The sequence below is a fragment of the Pituophis catenifer genome, unplaced genomic scaffold (genome assembly GCF_029215685.1).
Source record: "Pituophis catenifer annectens isolate HBS135680 unplaced genomic scaffold, rPitCat1.0.hap2 SCAF_6, whole genome shotgun sequence".
NCBI lineage: Eukaryota > Metazoa > Chordata > Lepidosauria > Squamata > Colubridae > Pituophis > Pituophis catenifer.
Window position 1 is genome coordinate 103,212,865 of NW_027256886.1, and position 25,038 is coordinate 103,237,902.

Sequence of the window (25,038 nt, forward strand, 5' to 3'; positions counted from 1 at the left end):
ACGCCTTGGAAAGGCCCCAATTCCCCCCCTCCCCGCAGCCTTGCTTGGCGGACCTCTGGAAGCCTGTTAAGAAAGGGGGTCTGCTCCTCCCCCCTCCTTTTTCTCTCCTTCCTACTTCTCTTTCTTTCATCGCTTTCACTTTCTGGGCCCTCATCCTCTCAGCCGGAGCCCCCTCCCAACCCCCTCCTGTTTTGGCCCCCCCAGGAGCCCAATAATTTTGCACAAATTATAAGATGTTCTTGGAAGCTGCAAAATATTAAATTCCTCTGAATGACTTTCACAGATTTCTCTTTAGCTAGATTTATTGGGATGAATAATGCAATAATTCCAGTCATTCAACCATTTCCCATTTCAAAACATACTATTTAAGTGGGGATAATTACTGCCTTCTTTCAAATAAAAGGAATTTTTACCATTCTTTAAATATTCTAATAGATTACATCTCATGTTTTCACATTGATTCTGGCTGTGAGCTGTTCCTTTGTGTTGACGTCTGGCCTCAGAAGGATAATGTAGCACTTGGGGATGAAGATGCAGCCCAGCAGCCCAGCACTGGAGGCCAGGATGGAGAAGACCTGCACAGCCACCATGGATTTCCCTTTGGTGCTCAGGTAGGTGGGCACAAAAGTCACCCAGACACTGCAGAAGACCAGCATGCTGAAGGTGATCAGCTTGGCTTCGTTGAAGGCCCCAGGCAGGTTCCTGGCCAGGAAAGCCACCGTGAAGCAGATGGCAGCCAGGAAGCCCATGTAGCTGAGGGTGACGTAGAACATGACAATGGCCCCTTCGTTGCATTGCAGGATGATCTCTCCAGGCTGGAAGTGGAGGTCAGAGTCAGGGAAGGGGGCAGAAACTCCCAGCCAGATGGAGCAGATGATAATTTGGAGAGCAGAACAACAAAGGATGATGGAGTTGGCCAAGCTCTTTCCCAACCATCTCTTCACTCGGTTTCCTGGTTTTGTGGCCAGGAAAGCCAGAACCACCATGATGGTTTTGGCCAAGAGAGAAGAAACGGCAACTGAGAAGATGAGGCTGAAAACCGTTTGTCGGAGAAGGCAGGTGGCTTTCCTTGGTTGACCAATGAAGAGAAGAGGAGACAAGAAGCAAAGCAGGAGGGAGACCAGGAGGATGTAGGAGAGGTCCCGGTTGTTGGCTTTGACAAGGGGAGTTTCTCGGTATTTAATGAAGATGATTAAAACAAGGCCTGTTGTTAGGAAGAAGAGTAGGGCAAAAGAGACCAGGATGATGCCCAGAAGTTCTTCATAAGACAGGAAGGTTATAACTTTGGGGATACATTGGACTCTGGGCTCATTTGGATATTTATCATCTGCACACTTGGTGCATTTTTTTGTATCTGAGAAAACAAAAAAGCAACTTTCATTAATATTCTGTCCTTTTATCTTACAAGAAATGCCTTCTTTGGATAATAGTTGATACCATCAGCATTTTCCAAGAAGTATTTATTAAAGATTTCATTAAAAAGAGTATAAGAAGGATTTTTTTAAAAAATGTAGCCAGATATATTAAATTGAGCGAAATTCTACCGTGTTAATTATTTCCAGTGTAATGTGTAGAATGTTCATAGGAACCTATATTGTTAGAGGTTAATAATGAATCATATAATGGTTTTAGGCAAATATCCTGGGTCCTGCCACATGGCAGTTCATATCCTGGACTTGGAGGTTACCTACAGTATCTTGTAACATCTGGATTGGAATTAAGGAGAAACTTCCTAACAGTGAGAGCAATTAACCAGTGGAAAGAGCTGGCCTCCAGAGTTTTGGGTTCTTCAACACTGAAGGTTTTTAAGAAGAGACTGGACAGTCACTTGTCTTAAATAGTCTAGGTTCTCCTGCTTGAACAGGGGGCTGGACTAGAAGACCTCCAAGGTCCCTTCCAGCTCTATTCTATTCTGATTGATTGATTGATTGATTGATTGATTGATCTACATGACTGGCAGAATATTTGTGTAATGAGTTCCCCCCATAACTATCCACAGCACCACATTATGGTCCAGTAACACCTTCTCAGTGATCCTCAAGGGCAGGATCCAATATACAGTGGATTGCAAGGTCTTTCAGAAGGTGGACCTGAAACAATTGATCAAGTTTCAAAGAACTAAGATCAGGGGTGAAATCCAGCAGTTTCTGGAGAACCGGTAGCGGAAGTTTTGAGTAGTTTGAAGGACCGGCAAATACCACCTTTGGCTGGTCCCAGAGTGGGTTGGGAATGGAGATTTTGCAATATCCTTCCACTGCCATGCCCACCAAGCCACGCCCGCAGAACCGGTAGGGAAAAATGTTTCATTTCACCCCTTACTCAGATGTTCCTAGAAAGGTAAACTTAGCAGCACATATCCAAACTAAAAAGCAGAAGAGATATTTCCTCTGCTGTTAGTAAAGCTTGCCCAGTCTGCCACCCCCTCCTCCCATCTCTTCCCAGCCCCTCCTTCCAAGTCTTTTTGATTTAATTCCATTTATATAAGAAATTGTGCAGGTTAAAAATAAAAAACCCAGGTGAGCTTCCATCTGTCTTTTAACTTGCACTTTCATGAAAAGGTTCTGGATGGATCCAGTTCCACAAAGCCTCCCATTTTCCTCAGTGTGACCCACCTTCCTGAGTGGAGAAGGTCCCCTCCGGACAAGGAACGCAGTCATAGCAGCAAACTGGCTCTCCTTCTCGAGCCCTCTTGACAAATCCAGGATGACAACTTTCCACACATTTGGACTGAGGCAGAGACTGAGCAGAAGAAAAGGAATGCCAAAGAAAAGATGTTAGGACTCCCCGTCCATGAGAAATGGAGGGAGACAAGTAGCCACTGGTCTTCACTGAGGTAAATATGAAACCTCTGACTACTCCTAAACAGATGCAGGAGGTAAAACAACTGGCAGATTCTTCCTTTAGTTCCTCCCTTTTGCTTCTGGCATTTAACACTGCAATAAAGGACTTTTCTATTTAATGTAGTCTAGAGGGATGGAATTGAAAAAAGATTTATGTATGATGATATACTCTTATTAAAACTGAGAAGAAAATTTACTGTATAAATTTTAGGAAGCTTTTATTCCATTAGATTTTTTAATGTAGAGTAAAACTGATGAGGAAAGAAACCTCTGACCAGTAAGATCTTGAAAGGTTTCCATAAAACGTGGCAAAGCCACTCCACTTAGGTCCCGTCTCTTGAAGAGCTTCCATGAGATGACACCACCTGGCATGGGAGGCCAACCACCCCGGAGACTCCAGGCTTTGCCCCAGTGGTGAAGTGTAAAAATTGTTGTGACTGGTTCTGTGGGTGTGGCTGGGGGGCGTGGCTTAGTGGGGTCATGTGACTGGGTGGGCTTGGCCAACTTTTTTTTTCTTTTTTAAAGCATTTTTTTTTACTACCGGTTCAGGCGAATAGTAAATAATAGTAAAAAAAATGCTTTAAAAAGTAAAAAAAAAAAGATTCCGATGATCACAGCTGTACTGCGCGATCATTGGAACCTTTTTTTTAACCTTTTAAAAGTTTTTATCACTACCGGTTTGCCTAAACCAGAGTGAACCGGTAGCATTTCACCCCTGCTTTGCCCACTTGAAATGGGACCACAAGCTTTGGAAAACAGAGAAAAGACAGCAACATTTCTCTCACCTTATTGAGCAACTTTAGCCGTGAAAGAGCATCTTGGATGATAGTAAGTCTCTGTCTTAGAGAATACGCCAGAATCTCTATCCTGACATCCCCCTTGGGGAGAACCAAGAAGATTCTGATGCCCAGACCTGCTGTTATCTCTCCATTTTGGTCCAAGTACAGTTTTTTATCAGAAATATTCCAAAATTCATTCTTCTCCAGAAAGGGATGAAACTAGAATGGGAACATCCAGGAATTTGAAAAACATTATCTTATCCCACATTGAATCTTTCTTCCACAATTGTCTAATCTCCAAATATGGTTAAATAGGATACAAATACTGCCATTATCTTCATAAGTGAATGAGAAAGTTTGAGAAAAACTTGTTAATCATATACTGACAAAGCATAGAGAAAATATATTTGACACAATTGGTAAATTAGAGGGAACCTTCTACAGCAGATGACAAATAAAATGAACAGAGGGGGGAAAAAGATGATTCATAAACTCTTTGAAAACAAGAGGTTGATTCCCAGAAAGCATGGGTTGATCAAGAAGAAAGTTGTCAGGCTAATCTTCTCCCTGGTCATCCTGATGGAAAACATCTCCAGATGGAGAGTGGCTGGCTCTGGAGAATTTGATCGCTGAAGAGGGAGCTGGGTTTAGAGAGGGGAGAGGCACTACCGATCAGTGCTTAGTTCTTCATCAACTGATTGAAAAATACATATCAAATCGACCTGCATCATTCTACGCCTGCTTTATAGATCTCAAGGCAGCCTTTGAAACAGCTACCAGGACTAAGCTATGGGAGAAGCTGGAAGCTGCCTCAATTGACCACAGGCTTCTTCATCTATTACCTGCCCTACATACTAAAACATCCCTCAAGGTGAGGTGTGATATGCAGGGGTCCCTCTCGAAGTCAGTTAAAACTCAAAAGGGGGTTAAACGGGGGCATTTTGTCCCCCCTGCTTTTCAACTTTTACACAACTGGCATGGTCAAATGGCTAAACAAACCAAATCATCCCCCCCAAAAAAATTAGGTGACCGAAGCATCGCCCTCCTGCTCTATGCAGATGCCCCTGTGATCCTCTCCAGGACACCAGAAGGCCTGAAAAGAGCCTTGCGAGCCCTTCTCCAGCACTGTAATTACAATCAACTGGGCATAAATGATGAGAAAACAAAGATCAAATAGGCCAAAACTTGATTCATGGTATCTAAATGGCCACAAAATAGAGCAGGGAAGCACCTTCAAATCCCTGGGGGTGGCCATTCAGGCCAAGGGTTCAAGAAACATGCAGCTGCCCTGGGCCAAAGATCAGCCAGCACCATTCTTCATTGTTTCCGCACAAAGGGAGGCTACTATGTCCCTGCTGCTCTTAAGCTTTTTGTGCCCAAGTCGCTAGCACAGCGATGGGACGTTGCTCAGACCATCAGCTTCATGTTTTACATCATTAGAAGTAGTTCAGTCCAAATTCACCAGATCAATTCTCCAGGTGCCACATTGTGTCTCAAATGCACTTCTGCGCCTGGAGACAGGATTGACAGAAGTCGAAGGAAGAATCCGTATAGCTGTTGTGGCCCACCAGTGGCCAGTGGAGCTGGCAGCAGATTCGGACAGTGAGGAGGTTGGGGAGGGACATGGGCCAGTCCTCGAGTCTGGGGGAGGCTCTGATGAGGGCTCTGTGGTAGTGCGCACACATTTGCGAACCGGTAGGGAAGGTGAGTGAATTTCACCCCTGGATTTTCCCCTCTTCTCTGATCCTTCCCTAGGCAGCCTCTCTTCTCCTCATCCCAAAAGTCATTCTCACACATCATTGCACTTCCTAAATAGATTATGGGAAGACTGGTGATATCACTGGATTTCAGTAACGGACTCACAAACAATTGTGTGATGTGATTAGAAAACTGAGGGGCGGATGGTATGATAACTAAGTGGATAAAAACTGTCTTCAAAATGATACTCAAATAATTTTTCATCTTTTTAATTTTTTCGTACAACACCTGAAGATTATCTTTGTTTACTTGATTGATTAGTCCATGGGCCAAATCAAAGTGCAGAGTTCCAAACACAAATTATTACTAAACTCCGATAAAAACAATTTAAAATGGAATTTGAATAAAATACAATTCAAAATGAGATTGGAATAGAATACAATAATATATGAATAAATAAAATATGATAAAATTATATTTCAATATCACCCCTTCAGTCTACCCCAATCAGTCCCACAAATGCCGATCTCAACCGAGCCATTTTGCTCAAGTACTGAGCTGTATTAAATGTTGTTTTCAAATTCTGGCTGCAGATAAGGTGAGTCGTTTTGATATGGGATTCCCAATGGGTCCTTCGTTTGGTATATGGACCAATAATAATAATAATAATAATAATAATAATAATAATAATAATAATAATAATAATAATAATGTTATTTCTATACCGCCCTTCTCCCGAAGGACTCAGGGCGGTGTACAGCCTATTTAAAAACAGAATAAACATCAATTTAAAATAATTTAAAAGTATTAAATAAATTTGGCTTAATTTAAAAACCCCAAAAATTTAAAACATCCAATTAAAAATTATGTTGCTAACCCAGCCTGGCGGAACAATAGGGTCTTGAGTGCGCAGCGAAATACCCGGAGGTCAGAAATCTTACGAATTTCCGGGGGCAGTTCATTCCACAGGGCTGGGGCTCCCACAGAGAAGGCCCTCCCCCTGGGTGTCACCAGCCGACATGACTTGGCCGATGGCACCCTGAGGAGACCCTCTCTGTGGGAGCGAACTGGCCTGTGGGAGGCTATTGGTGGCAGAAGACGGTCTCGAAGGTACCCGGGTCCTATGCCATGGAGCGCTTTAAAGGTGGTGACCAACACCTTGAATCGCACCCAGAAGACCACTGGGAGCCAGTGCAGCTCACGCAGGAGGGGTGTCACGTGGGCGCAACGGGTTGCACCCATAACCACCCACGTGGCCGCATTCTGGACCAGTTGGAGCCTCCGAGTGCTCTTCAAGGGGAGCCCCATGTAGAGAGCATTGCAATAGTCCAACCGGGAGGTAACAAGGGCGTGAGTGACTGTGCGCAGGGCGTCCCGATCCAGAAAGGGCTGCAACTGGTGAATCAGGCGAACCTGATAAAAGGCCCCCCTGGCCACGGCCATCATATGTTCTTCTAAAGACAGCCGTGCATCCAGGAGGACACCCAGATTGCGAGCCCTCTCTGTGGGGGGCAAAGATTCACCCCCAATAGTCAGCGATGGCACCTGCTGACTATATCGGGACGCGGAAGCCACAACCACTCGGTCTTGGAAGGGTTGAGTCTGAGCCTGTTCCTCCCCATCCAGACCCGCACGGCCTCCAGGCAGCGAGACATCACATCAAGGGCATCGTTGGGGTGGTCTGGGGTTGATCTCAGACCAAAACCACGGATGATCTCACCCAGCGGCTTCACATAAATGTTGAACAGGAGGGGCGAGAGGACCGACCCTTGAGGCACTCCCCATGCGAGATGCCTCGAGGTTGATCTCTGTCCCCCTGCCAACACAAACTGCGAGCAGTCGGAGAGGAAGGAGGAGAACCACCGCAGAACGGTGCCCCCTATTCCTAACCCCCTCAACCGCCGCAGCATGATACCATGGTCGATGGTATCAAAAGCCGCTGAGAGATCTAATAGGACTAGGACAGAGGAGCAACCCCTGTCCCGAGCCCTCCAGAGATCATCCACCAACGCGACCAATGCCGTTTCTGTGCTGTGCCCCTGCCTGAAGCCCGACTGGCACGGGTCCAGATAGATAGCTTCATCCAGGTGTCGGGGAAGCTGTCGTGCCACCACGCTCACAACAACCTTCGCCACAAAACGAAGGTTGGAGACCGGACGATAGTTGGCTAATTCAGCCGGATCCAGGGAAGGCTTCTTGAGGAGGGGCCTCACTACCGCCTCTTTCAAGGCGGCAGGAAAGGCACCCTCGCTCAAAGAAGCAGTTATAATCCCCTGGAGCCAGCCTCGTGTAACCTCCCGGGAGGCCAGTACCAACCAGGAGGGACACGGGTCCAATAAACATGTGGCGGCACTAATCCTACCCAGAACCCTGTCCACATCCTCGGGAGCTACAGGATCAAACTCCTCCCAGATAATATTCTCAAGACCTACCCTCGTCTCCTCCCCCGGACTCACCCAGTCGGAGTCCAAGCCTTCCCAAATCCGAGCGACTTTATCGTGCAGGAATTGCACAAAATCCTCAGCACGACCCTGCAAGGGATCTTCCCGCACTCCCCCCCGAAGAAGGGAGTGGGTCACCGTAAACAGGGCGGCTGGGCGGTTCTCTGCAGATGCGATAAGAGCGGAAAAATGATTAGATTTTGCTGCTTATATCGCCACTAGGTAGGTCTTGATATAAGACCTCACTTGTGTCCGGTCAGAATCGGATTGACTAGTCCTCCAAATGCTCTCTAGGCGTCTTTTCCGACGCTTCATCTCTCTCAGCTCCTCAGAGAACCAAGGAGCCAATTGAGATCGGCATCGGGTCAGAGGCCGCAAAGGCCCGACGTGGTCCAAAGCTCCAGCGGCCGCCCTTTCCCAGGCGGCCACCAGCTCTTCAGTCGAGTCATGTGTCAGAGTCTCAGGAAACGGCCCAAGCTCCGTCAGGAACCTTTCGGGGTCCATCAGGTGCCTGGGACGGAACCATCTGGTCGGTTCCGTCTCCCTGCGGTGGGGGAAAGCGGTAGGAAAGTCCAAGTGAAGGAGCGAATGATCTGTCCATGACAAGGGTTTAATGTCTAGATCCCCTCTACCAAGATCATTCAACCACTGACCAGAGAAAAAAATCAAGTCCAGAGTGTGTCCCCCTATGTGAGTGGGGCCTTGAACTACTTGGGTCAGGTCCATGGCCGTCATGGAAGCCATGAACTCCCGAGCCACCTCTGATGCCTCACCCGCAGATGGAAGGTTGAAATCGCCCATGACAATAAGTCTGGGGGTATCAACTGCCACCCCGGCAATGACGTCAAGTAGCTCGGGCAGGGTCGCTGCCACGTGGCAGGGAGCCAGGTACGTGGCCAGCAAACCCATCTGCACCCCACGGCCCCACTTCACACAAAGGGACTCACATCCGGCTACCTGAGGAACAGTGGTCTCCCTCGGACAAAGACTTTCCCTAATAATCACCGCCACTCCCCCACCCCTCCCCTGGGCCCTTGGCTGATGAAATGCACGGAAACCTGGCGGGCACATTTCGACGAGGGGGACCCCCCCTCTTGGCCCAACCAGGTCTCCGTAATACCTGCCAGGTCCGCACCCCCCTCCGAAATAAGATCACAAATGAGGGGGGCTTTATTAACCACCGACCTGGCATTACACAACATCAGCCGCAGACCCTGGGCCTGAAACTCTGCGCAAACCAGGACACGAGTTGCGTATTGGGGGCCGGAGTGTGCAATCGCTCGGAGACAGCGCATGCGCACCCCCGACACTTGATGTGGCCCCCTGCGTCCGCCATACCTGACCCTCCCACTTATCACATTGATGGAATTGCCCTTTTTTTCGCCACCTGGAGCCCCGGTTAGGTTACCCTTCTCGTCTCCTCCGCTGCGCCCAACCAACCCACCACCCCGCACAGTAGCTATATGGACCCCCCCGGCCCATCTCTACAACCCCCTCCCCCCTTCCCGGGTCCCCTTAAAAACCCCTCCCCCCTCCCTGACCCTTTTAAAATACAAAATGAAAATTTGACTAAAACACCCCACAACCTCCTCCTCGCTGCATGCCACCTCTCAGGGTTCCAAGACCCTTCATCGAGGTGGGCCCTCGATAGCGTAGAGGGCCAAATCTGCGAGAGGGGGGAATCTCGCAGACCAAGAAGTTCAGTCCTAGAATACATCTGGGGGACTGTAATGATGATAAATAGGCTGACATAGTCCGGGAGCCTCAAAAGAGGAAACTTCATCGGCTGATGACCAAGTCCAGGGAGAGGCGTAACAAGCGATGGAACAAAAGCCCTCCCCATTGCCCTCTCACTGCAATGGGGGAATCCGACAAGTCAAGGACCACATGAGATGCTCTCTCACACCGGTCATGTTGGGAGAACTAAACCCCAGTCCTGTTGCCAGCAGGCAGGATCCATCAGTCTGGTACATCATCCCTGGTACCTCCTGGAGGGGGGACAGAGCGGAACACCCAAAGGCAGGACAGACAGTTCCATGTCAAAGACATGTCCAGATGGAGCAAATGACAAAGACCAGCCTTTCACACCCCCACCAACCGCATCCCCAAAGTAAAACCTGGGGAGGGGCGGTGGGAGGAGACTTGGGGAAACCCCCATCTGCCATGTTGACCCACTGTCCGGTGGCCCCAACTCCTCCGACCACCAGAGGGCCATACACAGCATTGATGGTATGGCACGGTCCAAGGGCGAGAAGAAAGCCAGGGGCACTTGGGACGGAGTCTAGCGGAAATCTAGCGAGTCCAGCGGCCTCCGCAGCGACGCAAAGATGTAATAGCCGCCGTAGCAACCTCGTCCGCCTCGGGGGGCGCCCAGCAACACTGCAAAAGCCTGGGGCAACCCCCCCCATTCAGCCACGGCCTCCTCGGCGCATCCCAAGCGCCGTCTCTCCCAGCGTTCTCCTGGCTGCCCAATTGCGCCGACAGCAGCTGCAGTCTCTCAGCTGATTATCTCAACTTCCACGCTGTCGCTGTGGAAGCTGTGACCAAGGTACCTGCTTCTCACCCTCTTCTGCGGGCAGCAATCAAATAGGATGTGAGCCAGGTCTTCTGCCTCTGCCACTCTGCAAATGCAGAGACGTCCATTATAAGGTCTAGAGTGGAACCTCCCATATCTGACCATTGTGTCCAGCTGTTTGAATCTCGCTCACGTAAATCTCTCCCTAAGATGTTTTGGCAGTTGTAACTTTAAATAGTTGTCTAGTTGAAAAGTAGGTTTGTATTTGCTCAGCCATTTCAACTTACCCTCCTTACTAAGAATAGCCATGTCATTTTGAGCTTCTATATCCTTAATTCTTTGGGCAGCTGTTTTTTTGAATTGTTCTCCTGTTATGCAAGAGACAGGAAGGCCAGAGCTACTTCCACAATTAATCAGTTTAGTGATCCAAGAGGTTTGTGATTGTGAGTTTATCTGCTCTAGTAAGCATAATTTGGGGAGTCTATCAGTCTCCATTTCATTGACTTTGTGCCAGTGATTATATGCTTTGATTTTGGATAGTGGATGAATTGTATACATTCCCAATTCAGCTCTAACTGCTGCAGCAGATGTCCTTAGATCTACACCCACAATACAGCTCAGGTGCTGGGACTGTGTTTGTTCTAGAACTGTGGTTGAGTATAAATCCCAAACTTCTGCTCCATATAAGAGCATAAGGGTAACCTTTATATCAGAGGTGAAATGCTCCCAGTTTGGACTGGATCGCCCAATCCGGTAGCGATGGAGGCGGGTGATTCAGAGAACCGGTAGCAAAAATCCCTGCCCCCCCCATGCCTAACTGAGCCGCACAATCATCAGACTTTTTTTTTACTTTTAAAAGCATTTTTTTTACAACCTCTTCGGCCAAAAAATGCTTTTAAAAGTAAAAAAACAAAGCCTCTGATGATCGCATGGCTCTGCTGGGATCTTCAAAGGCTTTTAAAAGAAAAAAAACTTTTTTTCTTTTAAATGCCTCTGACGATCCAAGATGAGTTGCCTGAACGGCAGAGGTTTTTTTAAAAAGCCTCTGCCGATCAGGCAACTCAGCTGGGATCGTCAGAGCCCTTTGAAAGCATTTTTTTTTACACCGAAGAGGTTGTAGAAAAAATAAAAGTAAAAAAAAAAAATCAGCAACGCCCACCCAGTCACATTACCCACTCCCCACCAAGCCACACCCACAGAACCGGTAGTAACAAATTTTAGATTTCACCACTGCTTTATATACTTTAATTTATGGGCCAGGGATTGAAGGTTAGGGATAACTTTTTGCTATTGGACATCAATTTTTCTATGTTATCATTAATACGGTCAAGTTGATAAATCCCCTTCACGCAAGATTTGATCTAAGATGTAGATCCTAGAGTAAGCTAATTTGATGTCATTTAAATTAAAGACTATAAAGTTTTTCTACTTACAAGCCTTATTTGAAACATCATTTAAAAAGTTTGATAAAATAACAATGGTTTTAAATCAACTTAAAGACGATAATCAGAAGCAAGCAACAATTGTTGAATCTGATGGATTGGATGGATGGACTGGAACTTAATTTGCTGCTGGCATCCCGAATGGAGGAGTCTGGTTTGAAGGGAGGCTGCTTGGAGATGGCTGGAGAGGCCATGGACCCTCAAGACTCAAAGTGGGCAGAACGGATGACTGAAGAAATGGATTCTCTCAAGAAAACTGAGGGAGATTGAGGGAATGGACTTGTCATATTTAACTGGAAAACAAATCTTAAGAGTTATCGTGTTTCAATTTACAGGAGGTCCTGTGACTTTGGGGAATGGAAGGCAGTTGCTGGGAAAGATCCTAATTAAAGTTTTAAGGAAATGAATTATTATTAAGAATCAAAGATATTGAATCATGAACAGATTCATGATGGATCAGAGATAATGATTGTGGTGGTCTGTGGTAGATAAGAAGCCCCTGCAAATTGTCTGAGAGTTAAATATAATAGCAGATAACAGTTCTGAAGTTTTGAAATTTAATTTTTTTTTATTGCCTGTTAACTACACTTTTTATATACAGCAGACAGATGACAAGTCAAGTGGTTGCAAATATATCAGTAGAAGTTTATAATTGTGGGCCTATTTTGCAAGGGGGAGAAATGTACATCTGTCAGCATTCAACTGGGGAACAATATATGCGTATGTGGTTTTATCTGTTTTTAATGCACAATATTTTTAAAAAATGTTTCATTTAATTTTGTTTTGACTTTGTAATAGTTTCATTTTTTGAAGTTTGTATTTTACCTTTTTGAATAAAATAAAATTTAATGAGAAGAATATCAAGTTTCCAGAAACAATATTTATCATTAGCACGCACAAAAGGGTGTATATGTAAAAAGCAGTAGAAAAATCACTGATTTTTAGCAACTAGGACTTGACTAACAGAGTCTCATATAAGAACATGAATGATGGACTGGAAGAAAGATGAGGGACACCAAACTTCAAATGTATGTTTGTGAAAATGATCTCAAAATTATAGTTACCGTATTTTTTGGAATATAAGACGCAACAGAGTATAAGATGCACCTACCTTTTTTGGTGAGGAAAAGAAGAAAAAGGAATCTCCCTCTGCCTCTGAGCAATTTTGCCTCATTGCAGCAAACAGCAAACAGCCTGCTTTACTTTCATTTTCATTTTCAGCATAGCTTGATTAGCACAAGGGGGAAAAAAGTCTGCTCCAGCAATTTACCTCTTTGCAGTACCCAGCAGAGCCCTACCCAAAACAGCTGAGAGCAAATGAGCTGAGAATTGGGAGGCAGATCCAATCAACTCGTGCTAATTAGGCTGTGCTGAAGCTGAAAAGAGCTGTTTTTTCTTGCTGTTTGCTTGCAAGGAGGCAGAGGGCAAAGGGTGGGGGCCAGTGGGTGGGCAGGGCTATATTTGGTGTATAAGACCCACCTAGATTTTCACTTGGGGGGGAAAGGTGCATTTTATACTCTGAAAAATACGGTAACTGGAAACAGAATCTGAGTCAGCAGGGAGATGTTCATGTAAAGAAGACAAATACAGCCAGAAGAATATCAGGAAGTGAACATTCTGGTTTGGGGAGACCCCAACTCAAGGACCAGGTCCCCTTGCAGGCACCACGCTTGGAGGAGAATTTGCTGTTTTAGAGCTGAGCCAGTGAAGCAGAGAAGTTCAGTCTCCTCTTCATGGATTATCTGCAGAGACTGAGCAGCCATTAGTTAGAGAAACTTTAACTGGGATTCCTGCAAAGAGGAGGGGTTGGGCTAGATGGTCTCAGGGTCTCCTCTAAATTTATAAAGGTTGTCATGCTACAACATGTATCTATTGTGCAGTTGTTGCTGTAGCCCCACCTAGTGGCCAGCGGCAGATAAGCCTAACTGTATGGTCTGAAGCCAGACTCCCTTTTCTCTCAGCCTTTGGAGGAGACGGAAGCAGCCGGTTTGACCGAGACACATGGTCATCCGGAGGCCTCCGTCCCTCACACGGAGCATCGCTGGGGAGGTTCCAGCTGCTTCTTTGTTGGCTGTTAGTCAATGCTGCCTATCTCCTATTTATCTTTGATTCTCACTCTCTGCATTTCCTCAGTTTCTCCGTGCCCTTTTCTCCCAATGAAACACCCAGATCCACCCCAGGCTCCCTTTCACTGGAGGAGAAGAGGGGGGTTTAGCTGCCGGTTGAGCTGCACACAGACCCACCTGCAGTGGGGATGAACAAAGAGGTAATTCCACCATACTCATCACAAACCCACAAATACAGGAATTCATTTAAAAAAGAATATAGCATTTTCAAATGAGCAGTGTGTAATATTAAAATGCCATGGTATCTACTCTTTGGAACCATTATTCCCTGAGTAATTGAATTGGAAGATCTCTTGAGTTGGTTCCCCTCCTTCTCCTCTGGATTCCTCCTCCAAAGGATTTAAGATTGATGGATCCATATCGGGACCCCCATACCTGCCATGGCTGCAGCCTTGGAGACCCCAAAGTCTTTTCTCCCTCCTTCCTTCTCCTCCTCGATCTGGAAGAATAAGCGGCATTCAAGGCCTGGGTCAGAGTCTTCATGATACTGTAATATTGATAGTCATTTGTGATTCTTCCTCTGTTCCTTTTCCATTGGATCTCCAGTGGGGCTTTCTGGGTGCATCTTTTGCGGCCTTTGACAGAAAAGACATTCTTTGAAAGAGAACAGAGAAAATAATAATCTTGAAACTTTCCTTCCACAAAGAAATGGGGTTCAAAGGCAGAATCCTTTGCCCTTTTTTTTTGCAGATAAGCAAAGTTCCAAATACTATGGATGTATTTGAGAAGTCTGTGTTTTTTCATTGGATACCCTGCAAAATTTGAGAGGATCCAGACTTTCCCTTCAATGGGTCCTGGCAGACGCATAAATGTTAAATGGAAAGGAAGAATTCTCTCCCAAATGGAATCAAGTTCCACAAAGTGAACAAAGACGTTGACTTGTCTCCACTTAGAGAGGGAATCCCTGAGGGCTGTTGTGTATCCAGTTGTTGAGAACACTTGTGATATAACCACACAAATTCCACTCCTGACAAGCATAGGAGGAAAAATCCTCATGAAATTCTCTCCCTTCTCTGTGTCTGAAGCAAAGAGGCCAATCAGGGTCCATCTGAAATGGAGGAGCAGCTGGACAATTGCTGGGTACTGGATTCCTTCTTTGGGATTCATCCAGTGGAAAAGGGGGAATTGACTTTTATCACCCAGAGCCTCTGAAGCAATTGTATAACTGATCTGAAAAAGAAATGAAGAATGTTGTGTTACATTTGGGGTCAGATAGATAAATCTGACATTAGATAAATCTAATGATTTTAATAAATCCAACCTGGTTCTCATGAATGTATTAGGATAGTTTGTTAATCAGACATTGTTTATGCTTTGTTTGAAGTGAGGTGAGAAGAGGCGAGAGGTGTTAAATAACAATGTCCTTTATTAGGCAAGGCCTCAGGCCATAACAACAGCAAACACCCATTACAATAGGAAAGAATGAACCAGGCAACAATTCCTCTCAAGGCTGCTATTTATACAGCAGCTGTCAAATCACAGGCGCTCATTTCTCCCGCCAGCCGAGCTGTCACTTCATAGCCAATAAGCAACACTTCCATGTTGCTGGGCAGAGGCATGGCTACGTATACCACAGTTTAAAATATTAAAGACAGAATATTAGCAAGATTGTATCATAATAATGGAAAATAATAAGCAAATTAAAAAAACAATAAAAATGTAAATCATATCACCCCTACAATTGATCACAATTAGATTAACACGTGCAAATGCCAACTGGAGTATTCTATTCCAATAAAGGGCCTATTATAATTTTCGAGGATTGCTGCATCTTTTTTTGCTTCTGTATCCCAGATTCTTTCCGGAGGAAATTTTTTAACTTCTTTCTCCAGTTATACAAGAAACAGGCAGACCTCAAAGCCTAATAAGATTTGTCAGTTGTGTTGCAATATTTTCAGGATCAGACTCAATAATGATAATAAGAGTTAGAGGTTTAAATATATTTCTCTTTAATTATAACAGGCATTCTATATTCACTGAATATTCACAGATAGAAGCAAGGAAAATGGTGAAGGTGGCTCCTTATATATACAAAGGGTGGAGCCAAGAATGGGAGTGGTGAATTATGAATACATTAGGAACCAAAGAATAAGTTAACCCCCGATGTCCCATATATACATTATTTACACATTAGGGAATAAGGCATTTACATCTGACAAATCCCCCTCTAAATGCCGATTCGCTATACAACACCAATTACATTCGGATTCAGGACAATATAAGACATATAATTTAGAAGTTAAATATTTGTGCTGTTTAGAAGGTAAAGGCTTCGTCAATATGTCAGCTAATTGTTCAGAGGTATCACAATGCACTGCTTTGATAAATCCATCTTGAGACAATTGTCTCACATGCTTAAATTTTATATCTATATGCCTGGACCTTTGTCCAATGGCATCGGATCTAGATATTTCAATGGCTGCTTTATTATCTTCATGCATAACAAAAGGCAAAGCAGGTTTTTTCCAGACATCTGAAATCAAATCATTAAACCATACAAGGTTATTTGCAGCTTTGGACAAACAAACATATTCCGCTTCTGTGGTTGAAGTGGCTACCAGTTCTTGTTTACCAGTGTACCAGTAAACTGGACAGTCATTCAATAGAAAAATATAACCAGAAGTGCTCTTTCTGCATGATATATCTCCAGCCCAATCCGCATCTGCGTAACATGTAAGCTTTGGTTCTTTATTATCACTAGGTTCTAATACTAAGCAAAAGTCTAATGTACTTTTCAGATATCTTAAAATTCTTTTGACAGCTTCCCAATGGTACATTGTTGGTTTGCTAACATGTCTTGATAATAAATTGAGTGGTAATGCAATATCTGGCCTAGTCCAATTAGATATATAAAGAAGTGAACCTATGACTGATCTATAAAATGTATTATCCTTGAATTCAGGGGAAGAATCATCAGTATTTCTAAGGAAATCAGTTTGCATAGGAGTGTCACAGGGTTTGGCATTGTTTAAATTGCATTTGTTTAGAAGTTCAATAATCTTATCTTTCTGAGTAAGTTTGAATCCCCTTCTAGTTTTGTTAATTTGTACACCAAGGTATTTGTTCACTTTACCTAGAGATTTCAATGAGAAATGTTCATTTAGCTTATTTACAAAGGTTTCTCTTCTCTCCTTGTGTTTTCCTATATATAAAATATCATCTACATAAATTAATACAAATTCAATGTAATCATCACTCTTTTTTACAAAGAAACAGTTATCAGCAGTGGTAGCGTTGAAATCCATGGTCTTAAGTACTTTTACCAAGCAATCGTACCATCTTTTGCCAGATTGCTTTAATCCGTATAAACTCTTGTTCAATAGCCAAATTTCATTCTTATTAGTGTATTGACTGTGAGGTGCTCTTACATATATTTCCTTATCTAGTTTTGCGTGTAAATACGCAGTCTGTATGTCATATTGAAATACATCAAGATTGAGTGCAGATGCCACTACTAGAGCTGTTTTAACACTCTCTGTTCTCACTGTGGGGGAGTATGTGTCAGTATAGTCCTCTGGATATTTTTGTGCATAACCTTGTGCAACCAATCTAGCTTTGTATAGAGTATTGCCTCCTTCTAGGTTCTTAATTTTATAAATCCACCTGGTACCTATAATTGTTTTATCTTTAGGTGCAATCGCAGGTGTGAATACATTTAATCCTTGCAAACTTTCCATCTCTTTTTTCATAGCTAGTTCCCATTTTTCCTTTTCTTCACGAGGGAGTTTTAATACTTCCTCATATGTATTAGGTGTTATTTGTTCACCATCCATATGCATTATGTAATCTCTGTATTTATTTGGTATTTGATTTCTATTGTTTCTAATAGCTCTTTCAGGTTTGCTATGGTTGTCATGCAAATATCTTGCTTCCTTTTTTGTTAATGTGTCTGTCTTTATTTTGTGTTGACTATTTGTCCAAGTTTTGGTTTTGTTTTTATTTTTGTTGATATTTTGATTTTCTATTGTCCCTTCCTCACAAGATTTTGTATCTTTGCATTTATTTGGAAATATTTCATTAAGATGTAATTTAGACCAATTGGCCTGTTCATGGAACACAGCTGTTCTGGAAACTATAAATTTGTTATTATTATCAATGAATCTGTACCCTTTGGTGCCAGTTTCATATCCCATAAATCTTAATCTTCTGGATACGTTTTCTCCCTTTCTTCTCAACTGTTTAGGTATGTGTACGTCTGCAGTGACTCCAAATATGTGCATGTGTGCTAATTTTGGTTTCCTGTTATACATCACCTCATATGGTGTTTTATTCACAATACTGGACCAGGTTCTATTTTGAGTGTAATTTGAATAATGTAAGGCTTCTGACCAAAATTGTTTGCCTAAACCAGCATCCTCTAATGTGCACCTAATCATGGTTTGTAATGTGGAATTCTTTCTCTCTGCAATCCCGTTTTGGAACGCAGAAAATGGACTAGACGTGAAATGTAGCATTCCTCTATCCTTTAACCATTGGGAGAATTCTTTAGACATGAATTCACATCCCCTATCTGTCATAATTTGTTTTATTCTGATATTGTGTTGTGTTTCTATGCGTTTGTAAAATTCCTTAAATTTTTGAAAGGTTCCATCCTTGTGTTTTAATGTGTAAACAAAACCATAGCGACTGTAATCGTCTACTATTGTTAGGAAGTAGCGTTTTCTATAAGTGATTGATGGAGTTAATGGGCCAACTAAGTCCATGTGTACTAAGTCAAAAATTTTGTTAGTTGATCTGTTGGATTTTTTTGGTCTGGGACTAGTTTTTAGTTTAGTGGATTTACATACTGAGCATTCCAAATAATTTTCACAATTTTTTATTTTGACACCTTCTGCGTGTTCAGTCATTTTTTGTACTACAGGAAAACTTGCATGTCCTAACTTCCTATGTAAGATGTGAGCACACTCATCATGAATTGGTTTACCTATTCTTGGTTTCTTCTCATTGTGTGTATCTGCGTGATCATGAGATATTTTACATTCATCATTGTCACTGTTACTAATATTTTCATCATCTGCCTCAATACAATCTTCCATATTTGAATCAATGTTATGTAACCATCTTTCTTTTGTTATCAGATAGGGTAGGCCTCCTTTAATCATCACAGTGCCTACATTTGTTTTATCCTTCTCTAAGGCTGCTTTTCCCTTTGAGAAAACTATATTGATGTCGGAATCTCTGCTTAGTTTTATGGCACTTAGTATGTTATGAGGTATTTCTGGAATTAACAATACCCCCTCTATTTTTCCTAGACCAGGCAAGGTCACATTTCCTCTGCCTAATACTTGAACCTTTTCTTGATTAGCTACCTTTATTACAAACTTATCTTCTGTAAATGAAGACAATATATTTTTGTTATTAGTGGTGTGATTGGTTGCCCCAGAATCAATAAGCCAATTATTGTTCTCATTTTGTTGCGTTTTAGTGCTGTCTTGTTTATTTAGTCCATTCAGTGAACCAGATTTTCTCTCTTTTGAATTTTCTCTACCCCCTCTACTTTCTCTGTAATTTGGTGGGCTTCTATATTTATGTCTATCTGTGGAAGACTGTCTATAATTGTATTTGCTCCTATATTCTGACCTATGTCTCTCCTTTGAGATTTTGGGACAGTCTCTTCTATTGTGTTCCCTGGACCCACAATTATGGCATTTAAAAGCTTCACTATATTTTTCTTGGAAAGCTACCTTCCTAAAAGATTTGTGTTCTGTGTGATTGCTGGAACGATTTTTTCTTGAATTGTCTTCTGCTATCAATTTGTTAGATAGACTTTCTATGGATAAATATCCTAGATTGATGGTATCTAAGTGTGACATAAAACTATCCCATGATGAATCAAGTGAATTGATAATAACACTTTTCATTGTTTGATCTGAAATCACTTCCCCCCTCAAATGCAGCTCAGCTCTTATTTTGTTTAGAGATATCAAATGCTCACTTATGGAAACCCCTGGTTTTACTCTGGAAGAAAAGAAATCCTTAGACATTCTTGTAGTGGTAGCTACACTATCGCTGTGAAACAAATTAAACATGCATTGAATTATTTCTGAAACAGTTAGGTTTGGTTTGATGCTATGATACATTGCAGGAGACACGCTAGATATTATTAAGAAAAATGCTCTATGATGTAAACAATCTATTTTTAAAGTCCAAGGTCTTCTTGGAGGACTAGTGATAAAAAATAGTAAATTTTCTTTCATAAAGACAACCTGGAGCTGTTGATACCATTCTTGCAAATTAATGCCATCAACTCTAAGTTTTGGGAAGTCACTGGGTAAGTTTCCCACATTATTTTGTCCATTACTTACAACCTGAGGTAGTCCGTGGTCTCGCAAGTGTAGGAAATTGCAAAACGGCATGGGGATGCTCGCAACGAGTCTGCGCGGTTCTCTGGCCAGTTCAAGTCTTTCCGGACCGTCTACGTAGTTTCGCACATGCGCGTTGCTCATTTCTTCTTTGGCGTCGTCGTGGAAGGTTCTCTCCATTGCAGCTCGCTCACTCCGTTCCTCTTCAGACGAGTCGGTCTCTGGCTCGGTTTTAGGAGTTCTGATGGCGGCGACTGCTCTTCTCTTTCTTTTGGGAGCGTTGGCACTTGATCCGGTCTGTGGTGTAGGGCGGAATCGACATGGCTCTCTGGGCTCGGGCGTCGTCGCTCTCGAAGTCAGGATGGGAGCGTGCAGGTCTTGAGGTATCGGCTTGTTTGCTTGCTTCTTCGTTGGCGCTTTGGAAATTTTTAATTTTGGCCCAAATGCAGCAAAAAGCGTCTTCATTGCTGACTTTACTTGGGATTTCGTTAAGTCGTCTTCACTTTCTGATTCTGGTTCTTCTGAAGAGTTTGAATCTTCCTTTTCACTTTCGTTATCTGATAACGTTTTTCGCGCCAGAAATTTTGAACTGAGCATTTTGATTGGCTCTGCTTCGCTCACTTTGGAGGCTTGTTGAAACCAAGATGGCTGCCATTCAAAATTTCGCGCGGGATCACATTTTTTCTTTTTCATAACGACTTTCTCTGTATTCATATCACTCACAGTTTTTTGGTCTTTGGGTTTCTCTTTAGCGATGTTTTTCTCTCTCGCTGCTCCGCTGTTCTTCAGCATTTCTTGGAGATTCGCGATGAGGCTTTCATCATTCTTCTGGCTTTTTAATAGCTTCAATATCTCTGACCTGAGTTCGTTATTTTCTATTTCGATTTCCTCCTGGTCATTATTTTCATTTATTAGTTCTTCTTCTTCAGTGGTGTATTCTTCGGATTCTCTCGAAATTGCGTTTGTGGATTCGTTGATTATTTCTTGTTCAGTTTCTATTTCTTTGCTGTAGGCCCTGGTGTTGGGCCTATCTTTCTTAGACATTTTTAAGTATTTATTGAGTCAATTAACCATCCTCTGCTACCAGCTTGTTGCAATATTTTCAGGATCAGACTCAATAATGATAATAAGAGTTAGAGGTTTAAATATATTTCTCTTTAATTATAACAGGCATTCTATATTCACTGAATATTCACAGATAGAAGCAAGGAAAATGGTGAAGGTGGCTCCTTATATATACAAAGGGTGGAGCCAAGAATGGGAGTGGTGAATTATGAATACATTAGGAACCAAAGAATAAGTTAACCCCCGATGTCCCATATATACATTATTTACACATTAGGGAATAAGGCATTTACATCTGACAAGTTGCATAATCCAAGTTTGGTCTTTGATTGAAGTTTTCTCTGTTCCAACAGCCACAATTTTCAGAGGCTGTCAGTTTCCATAGATTAAATTTTATGCCAATAAATAAATAAATAGCGGTTCCCCGGCCAGCGCATGGTGCTGCCAAGATGGCGGGGCGAAGTGCGCTGCCGGGGAAGCTCTGAACGTGCGGCTTGCCTGGGCTCCTTTCTGCTGGAGCCGCCGTTCCCTGGCTCGGTGCGGCACCCCCAGCTGACCCCCACCACTGCGCTGCCTGTGGTTGGGCCCCTCACCCGACCCCCGTCACACCTGTTGCCGCGCCGCCAGCCGAGCCAACACCTGGGAAGGAGCCGCGGGCGGGGCAGCCAGCAAATGCTGCCCGTGCACCTGAGCTGGCTGGTCGCTCTTGCCCTTCCCCCCGGCAGCCTGTGGCTCCCAGCAGGGAGGAGCCCAAGCAAGCCGCCCAGAGCACTTCTGCTGCACGCCCGCCGCCATCCCTTCCCCGGGGAAGAAGCGAGCTGCCGGAGGAGCAGGGGGCTGGTCAGGCGCCTGGCCTCCTCCGACCCAGCTGGCCTGCTCGCCAGGATGCCGGCAACAGTGGCGGCTTGCTTTCGCGCCCCGAGCGCAGTGCACAAACTTTCCCCCTGCTTCCCAAACTTCGGTGTGGGGCTGAGGGCAGCCGGGAGGCAGAGAGGAAGGAGCAGGCAGCTACTAAGTCTCGGGGCTCCAGGGAAAGGCGGCTGAAAGCTCCAGGCGGAGGCCGTCAATCACGAGCCCCAGGGGCGCCTGCTCCCAAGGGAACAGCTCAGCCACTTTGAAGCGAGCGGCTGGGAAGCTTCTTCTCCGCAGCTCCGCGCTGTTTTCAATCGGCGAGTAAGGCAAGAGCGAACTCCGCGTCCGTCTGCCTGTCTCTCGCTTTGAAATAGCCGAGCCATTCCCTTGGAAGCAGGCGCCCCCGGGCTTGTGATTGTCGGCCTCCACGTGGAGTTTTCGGCCGCCTCTCCAGGAGGCTTCCTCGCCGAGAGACAGGCAGGCGGAGGCATGAAATCCTGAGATCTTTTGAGACTAAACTAAAACTGATACCTGAAGAATCTGAATCTCTCTCTCTCTCTCTCTCTCTCTCTCTCTTCCCTCATCCTCCCCACCCACCCCTCTCTTTTCCTTCTGAAAAATTGATTTTGCAATAAGCACCCCGGTCCCGATCTCTCCTGAGAGATTCTTCTAAGGTTCTTCTTAGTTTCAAAAGATTTCAGGGCATGGAAAAGGAGAAACTCTGGCTGCCCTTCTGCTCCTTCCCCGGCATTGACTCGGGTACAACTGCGAAACCCATCCGGAGTCGAGGGGACTTTGAGACAGCGACGCGATCATCACCCCACGTCCTCCTCAGCTTGCAACAGATGGCTCGGGTGGGCGCAAGAAGGCAAAGCCGGTAGAAGTGACTGCTGAGCACAGGGTGTGTGTGTGTATCCTTGGGACACAGAGAAGCCAGTTGGGTTTGGATCGCGGGATGGGGGTGCGTGTGCTGAAAAGTTAACTCTCTCTCTCTCCCTCATCCCCCTCCAGCCACCTCTCTCTTTTCCTTCCAAAAAACTGATTCGGCAAATAAGCACCCGGTCCTGATCTCTCCTGAGTACACACGTTAATTTACAGGAGCCTCTACTTCCAGCAACCCTATCCAGGCGCTGGTGGGTGGCTATGGGGGGCATCTGCAGAGAGTCGAGGGTTAACTTTTCAGCATTCCGTGATCCAAACCTACCTGGCTTCTCCGCGGCCCAAGGAGACACACACACACCCTTTTGCTCCTTCCCCGGCGTTGACTCAGGGACACAACTGGGAAACCCAGCTGAGACAGGGCCACGACCATCTCCCTGCATCCTCCTCGACTTGCAACAGATGGCTCGGGTGGGGCGCAAGAAAGCGAAGCCGGTTGAAGTGGCTGCTGAGCGCAGGGTGTGTGTGTGTCTCCTTGGGATGCGGAGAAGCCAGAGAAGAAGGACAACGGCGGCTCTTCCTCCTCCCCCTGCCAGCCTCACCGTAAAACTTGGAGTTTGCTTTGGGGGAGTGGAGAGAAAGTCCTTGTTTGGGGGAGAATCCTCTTTGCAGCCTCACCGTAAATCTCGGGGTTTGCCTGGGGGTGGGGAGAGAGAAAGATCCTGGGGGGCGGGGGGGGGGGGAAACGTCCACGATGTCAGTGACTCTAGCCACACTCTGGAGAAGCCCCGTTGGAGCCAGTCAGGCAATTTCCAGCATGGTCTGTGCTGGCGGGGCCATGGGGCTTGCCTACGTAACTTTGCCGGCAAAGAGCCAGCGGCAGAAGGCCGTTTGTGCCAGCCAAGAGGCAGTGGCGCTGGCAAACTGTCACAAGTAAATGCCTTATTCTCTAATAGGGGAACTGTATATACTCGGGGTATTAGGGGTTAATTTATTCTTCCTCTCCTAATATATTCATATGTAACCACTCCCATCCTTTTACTCCGCCTTGTGAATATAAAAGGGGTTGTATGCACCTCCTCCTTGCTTCTATCTATGAGTACTTAGAGAATATAGAATGCCTACTGTAAATAAACAGTGTTATGTTTGAATACTTTATTCTTAAATCATTTATTGAGTCTGATCCTTAAAATTACGCAACAATCTGGTAGCAGAGAATGGTTGAATTGACTCAATAAAACTTTAGATATGCCTAAAAGAGAAAACTCCAGAAACAAAAGAGAAAGACCCAACACCAGGGCACACAGTAAAGAAATGGAAGCGGATCAAGAAATGATCGATGAATCCACAACTGTAATATCAAGAGAATCTGAAGACTGCACTACAGACAACGAGGAGATAATTGATGAAACTGATGACCAAGAAGAGAACGAGATAGAAAACAACGAACTCAGGTCAGAGATACTGAGACTTTTGAAAAGTCAAAAGGATGACGAAAATCTCATCGCGAACCTCCAAGACATAATAAAAAACAGCGGAGCAGCGAGAGAGAAACACATCGTAACAGATGAATCTAAAGAATCAAAAATGGTGAGCGAATCTCCTGTAGATAAGAATATAACAAAGAAGAAGACTAACGGTCCCACACAAAATTTTGAATGGCAGCCATCTTGGTTCCAACAGACCACTAAGATGAGTGAAGCAGAGCCAATCAGAAAGCAGAATTCAAAATGTCTGGCGCGAAAAACCTTACATGATGCAAAAAGCAAAAAGGAGAAAATTTACTCTTCAGAAGAATCAGACACAGACATCGAAGAAACTTCAATTGAAATGCAAATAGAATCAGCAATGAAAACGCTTTTTGCAACATTCGGTCCAAAATTAAGAATTACAAAAGAATCAACAAAAGCTAGTAATCGAGAAATAAAGAAAAGACAAGCAAGCAAGCAAACATCTCAGAATCTACCCGCTTCTATCCAAACGACGAGAGCACCGACGCCTGAACCCAGAGAGCCCTGCAAATACCACCCCACACCACAGACAATCCCAGGAACCAGCGATCTCAACAAGAATCATCTCAACGAAAAGAAACGAGCGCC

At 44.5% G+C, this 25,038-nt stretch overlaps 1 protein-coding gene across 1 annotated transcript; it reads right to left on the reverse strand.

The window, feature by feature from the left end:
• Positions 1-443: 443 nt before the first annotated feature.
• On the reverse strand, positions 444-14,948 carry LOC139318749 (vomeronasal type-2 receptor 26-like). Its single transcript, XM_070946327.1, has 4 exons — positions 14,217-14,948; positions 3,626-3,838; positions 2,613-2,739; positions 444-1,354 (listed from the first exon to the last, which is right to left on the reverse strand). The coding sequence occupies exons 1-4, from the start codon at positions 14,946-14,948 to the stop codon at positions 444-446; spliced, it is 1,983 nt and encodes a 660-aa protein (XP_070802428.1).
• Positions 14,949-25,038: the final 10,090 nt, after the last annotated feature.

Excerpts from the sequence above, each read along its gene's own strand:
- LOC139318749 (XM_070946327.1), bottom strand. The coding sequence starts at position 14,948 with ATGAATCCCAAAGAAGGAATCCAGTACCCAGCAATTGTCCAGCTGCTC. Across the intron at positions 3,839-14,216 it reads CAAGGCTGCAGCCATGGCAG|TTTCATCCCTTTCTGGAGAA; the intron begins GTATGGGGGTCC and ends TTCCCATTCTAG. Across the intron at positions 1,355-2,612 it reads GACCTTCTCCACTCAGGAAG|ATACAAAAAAATGCACCAAG; the intron begins GTGGGTCACACT and ends TTGTTTTCTCAG.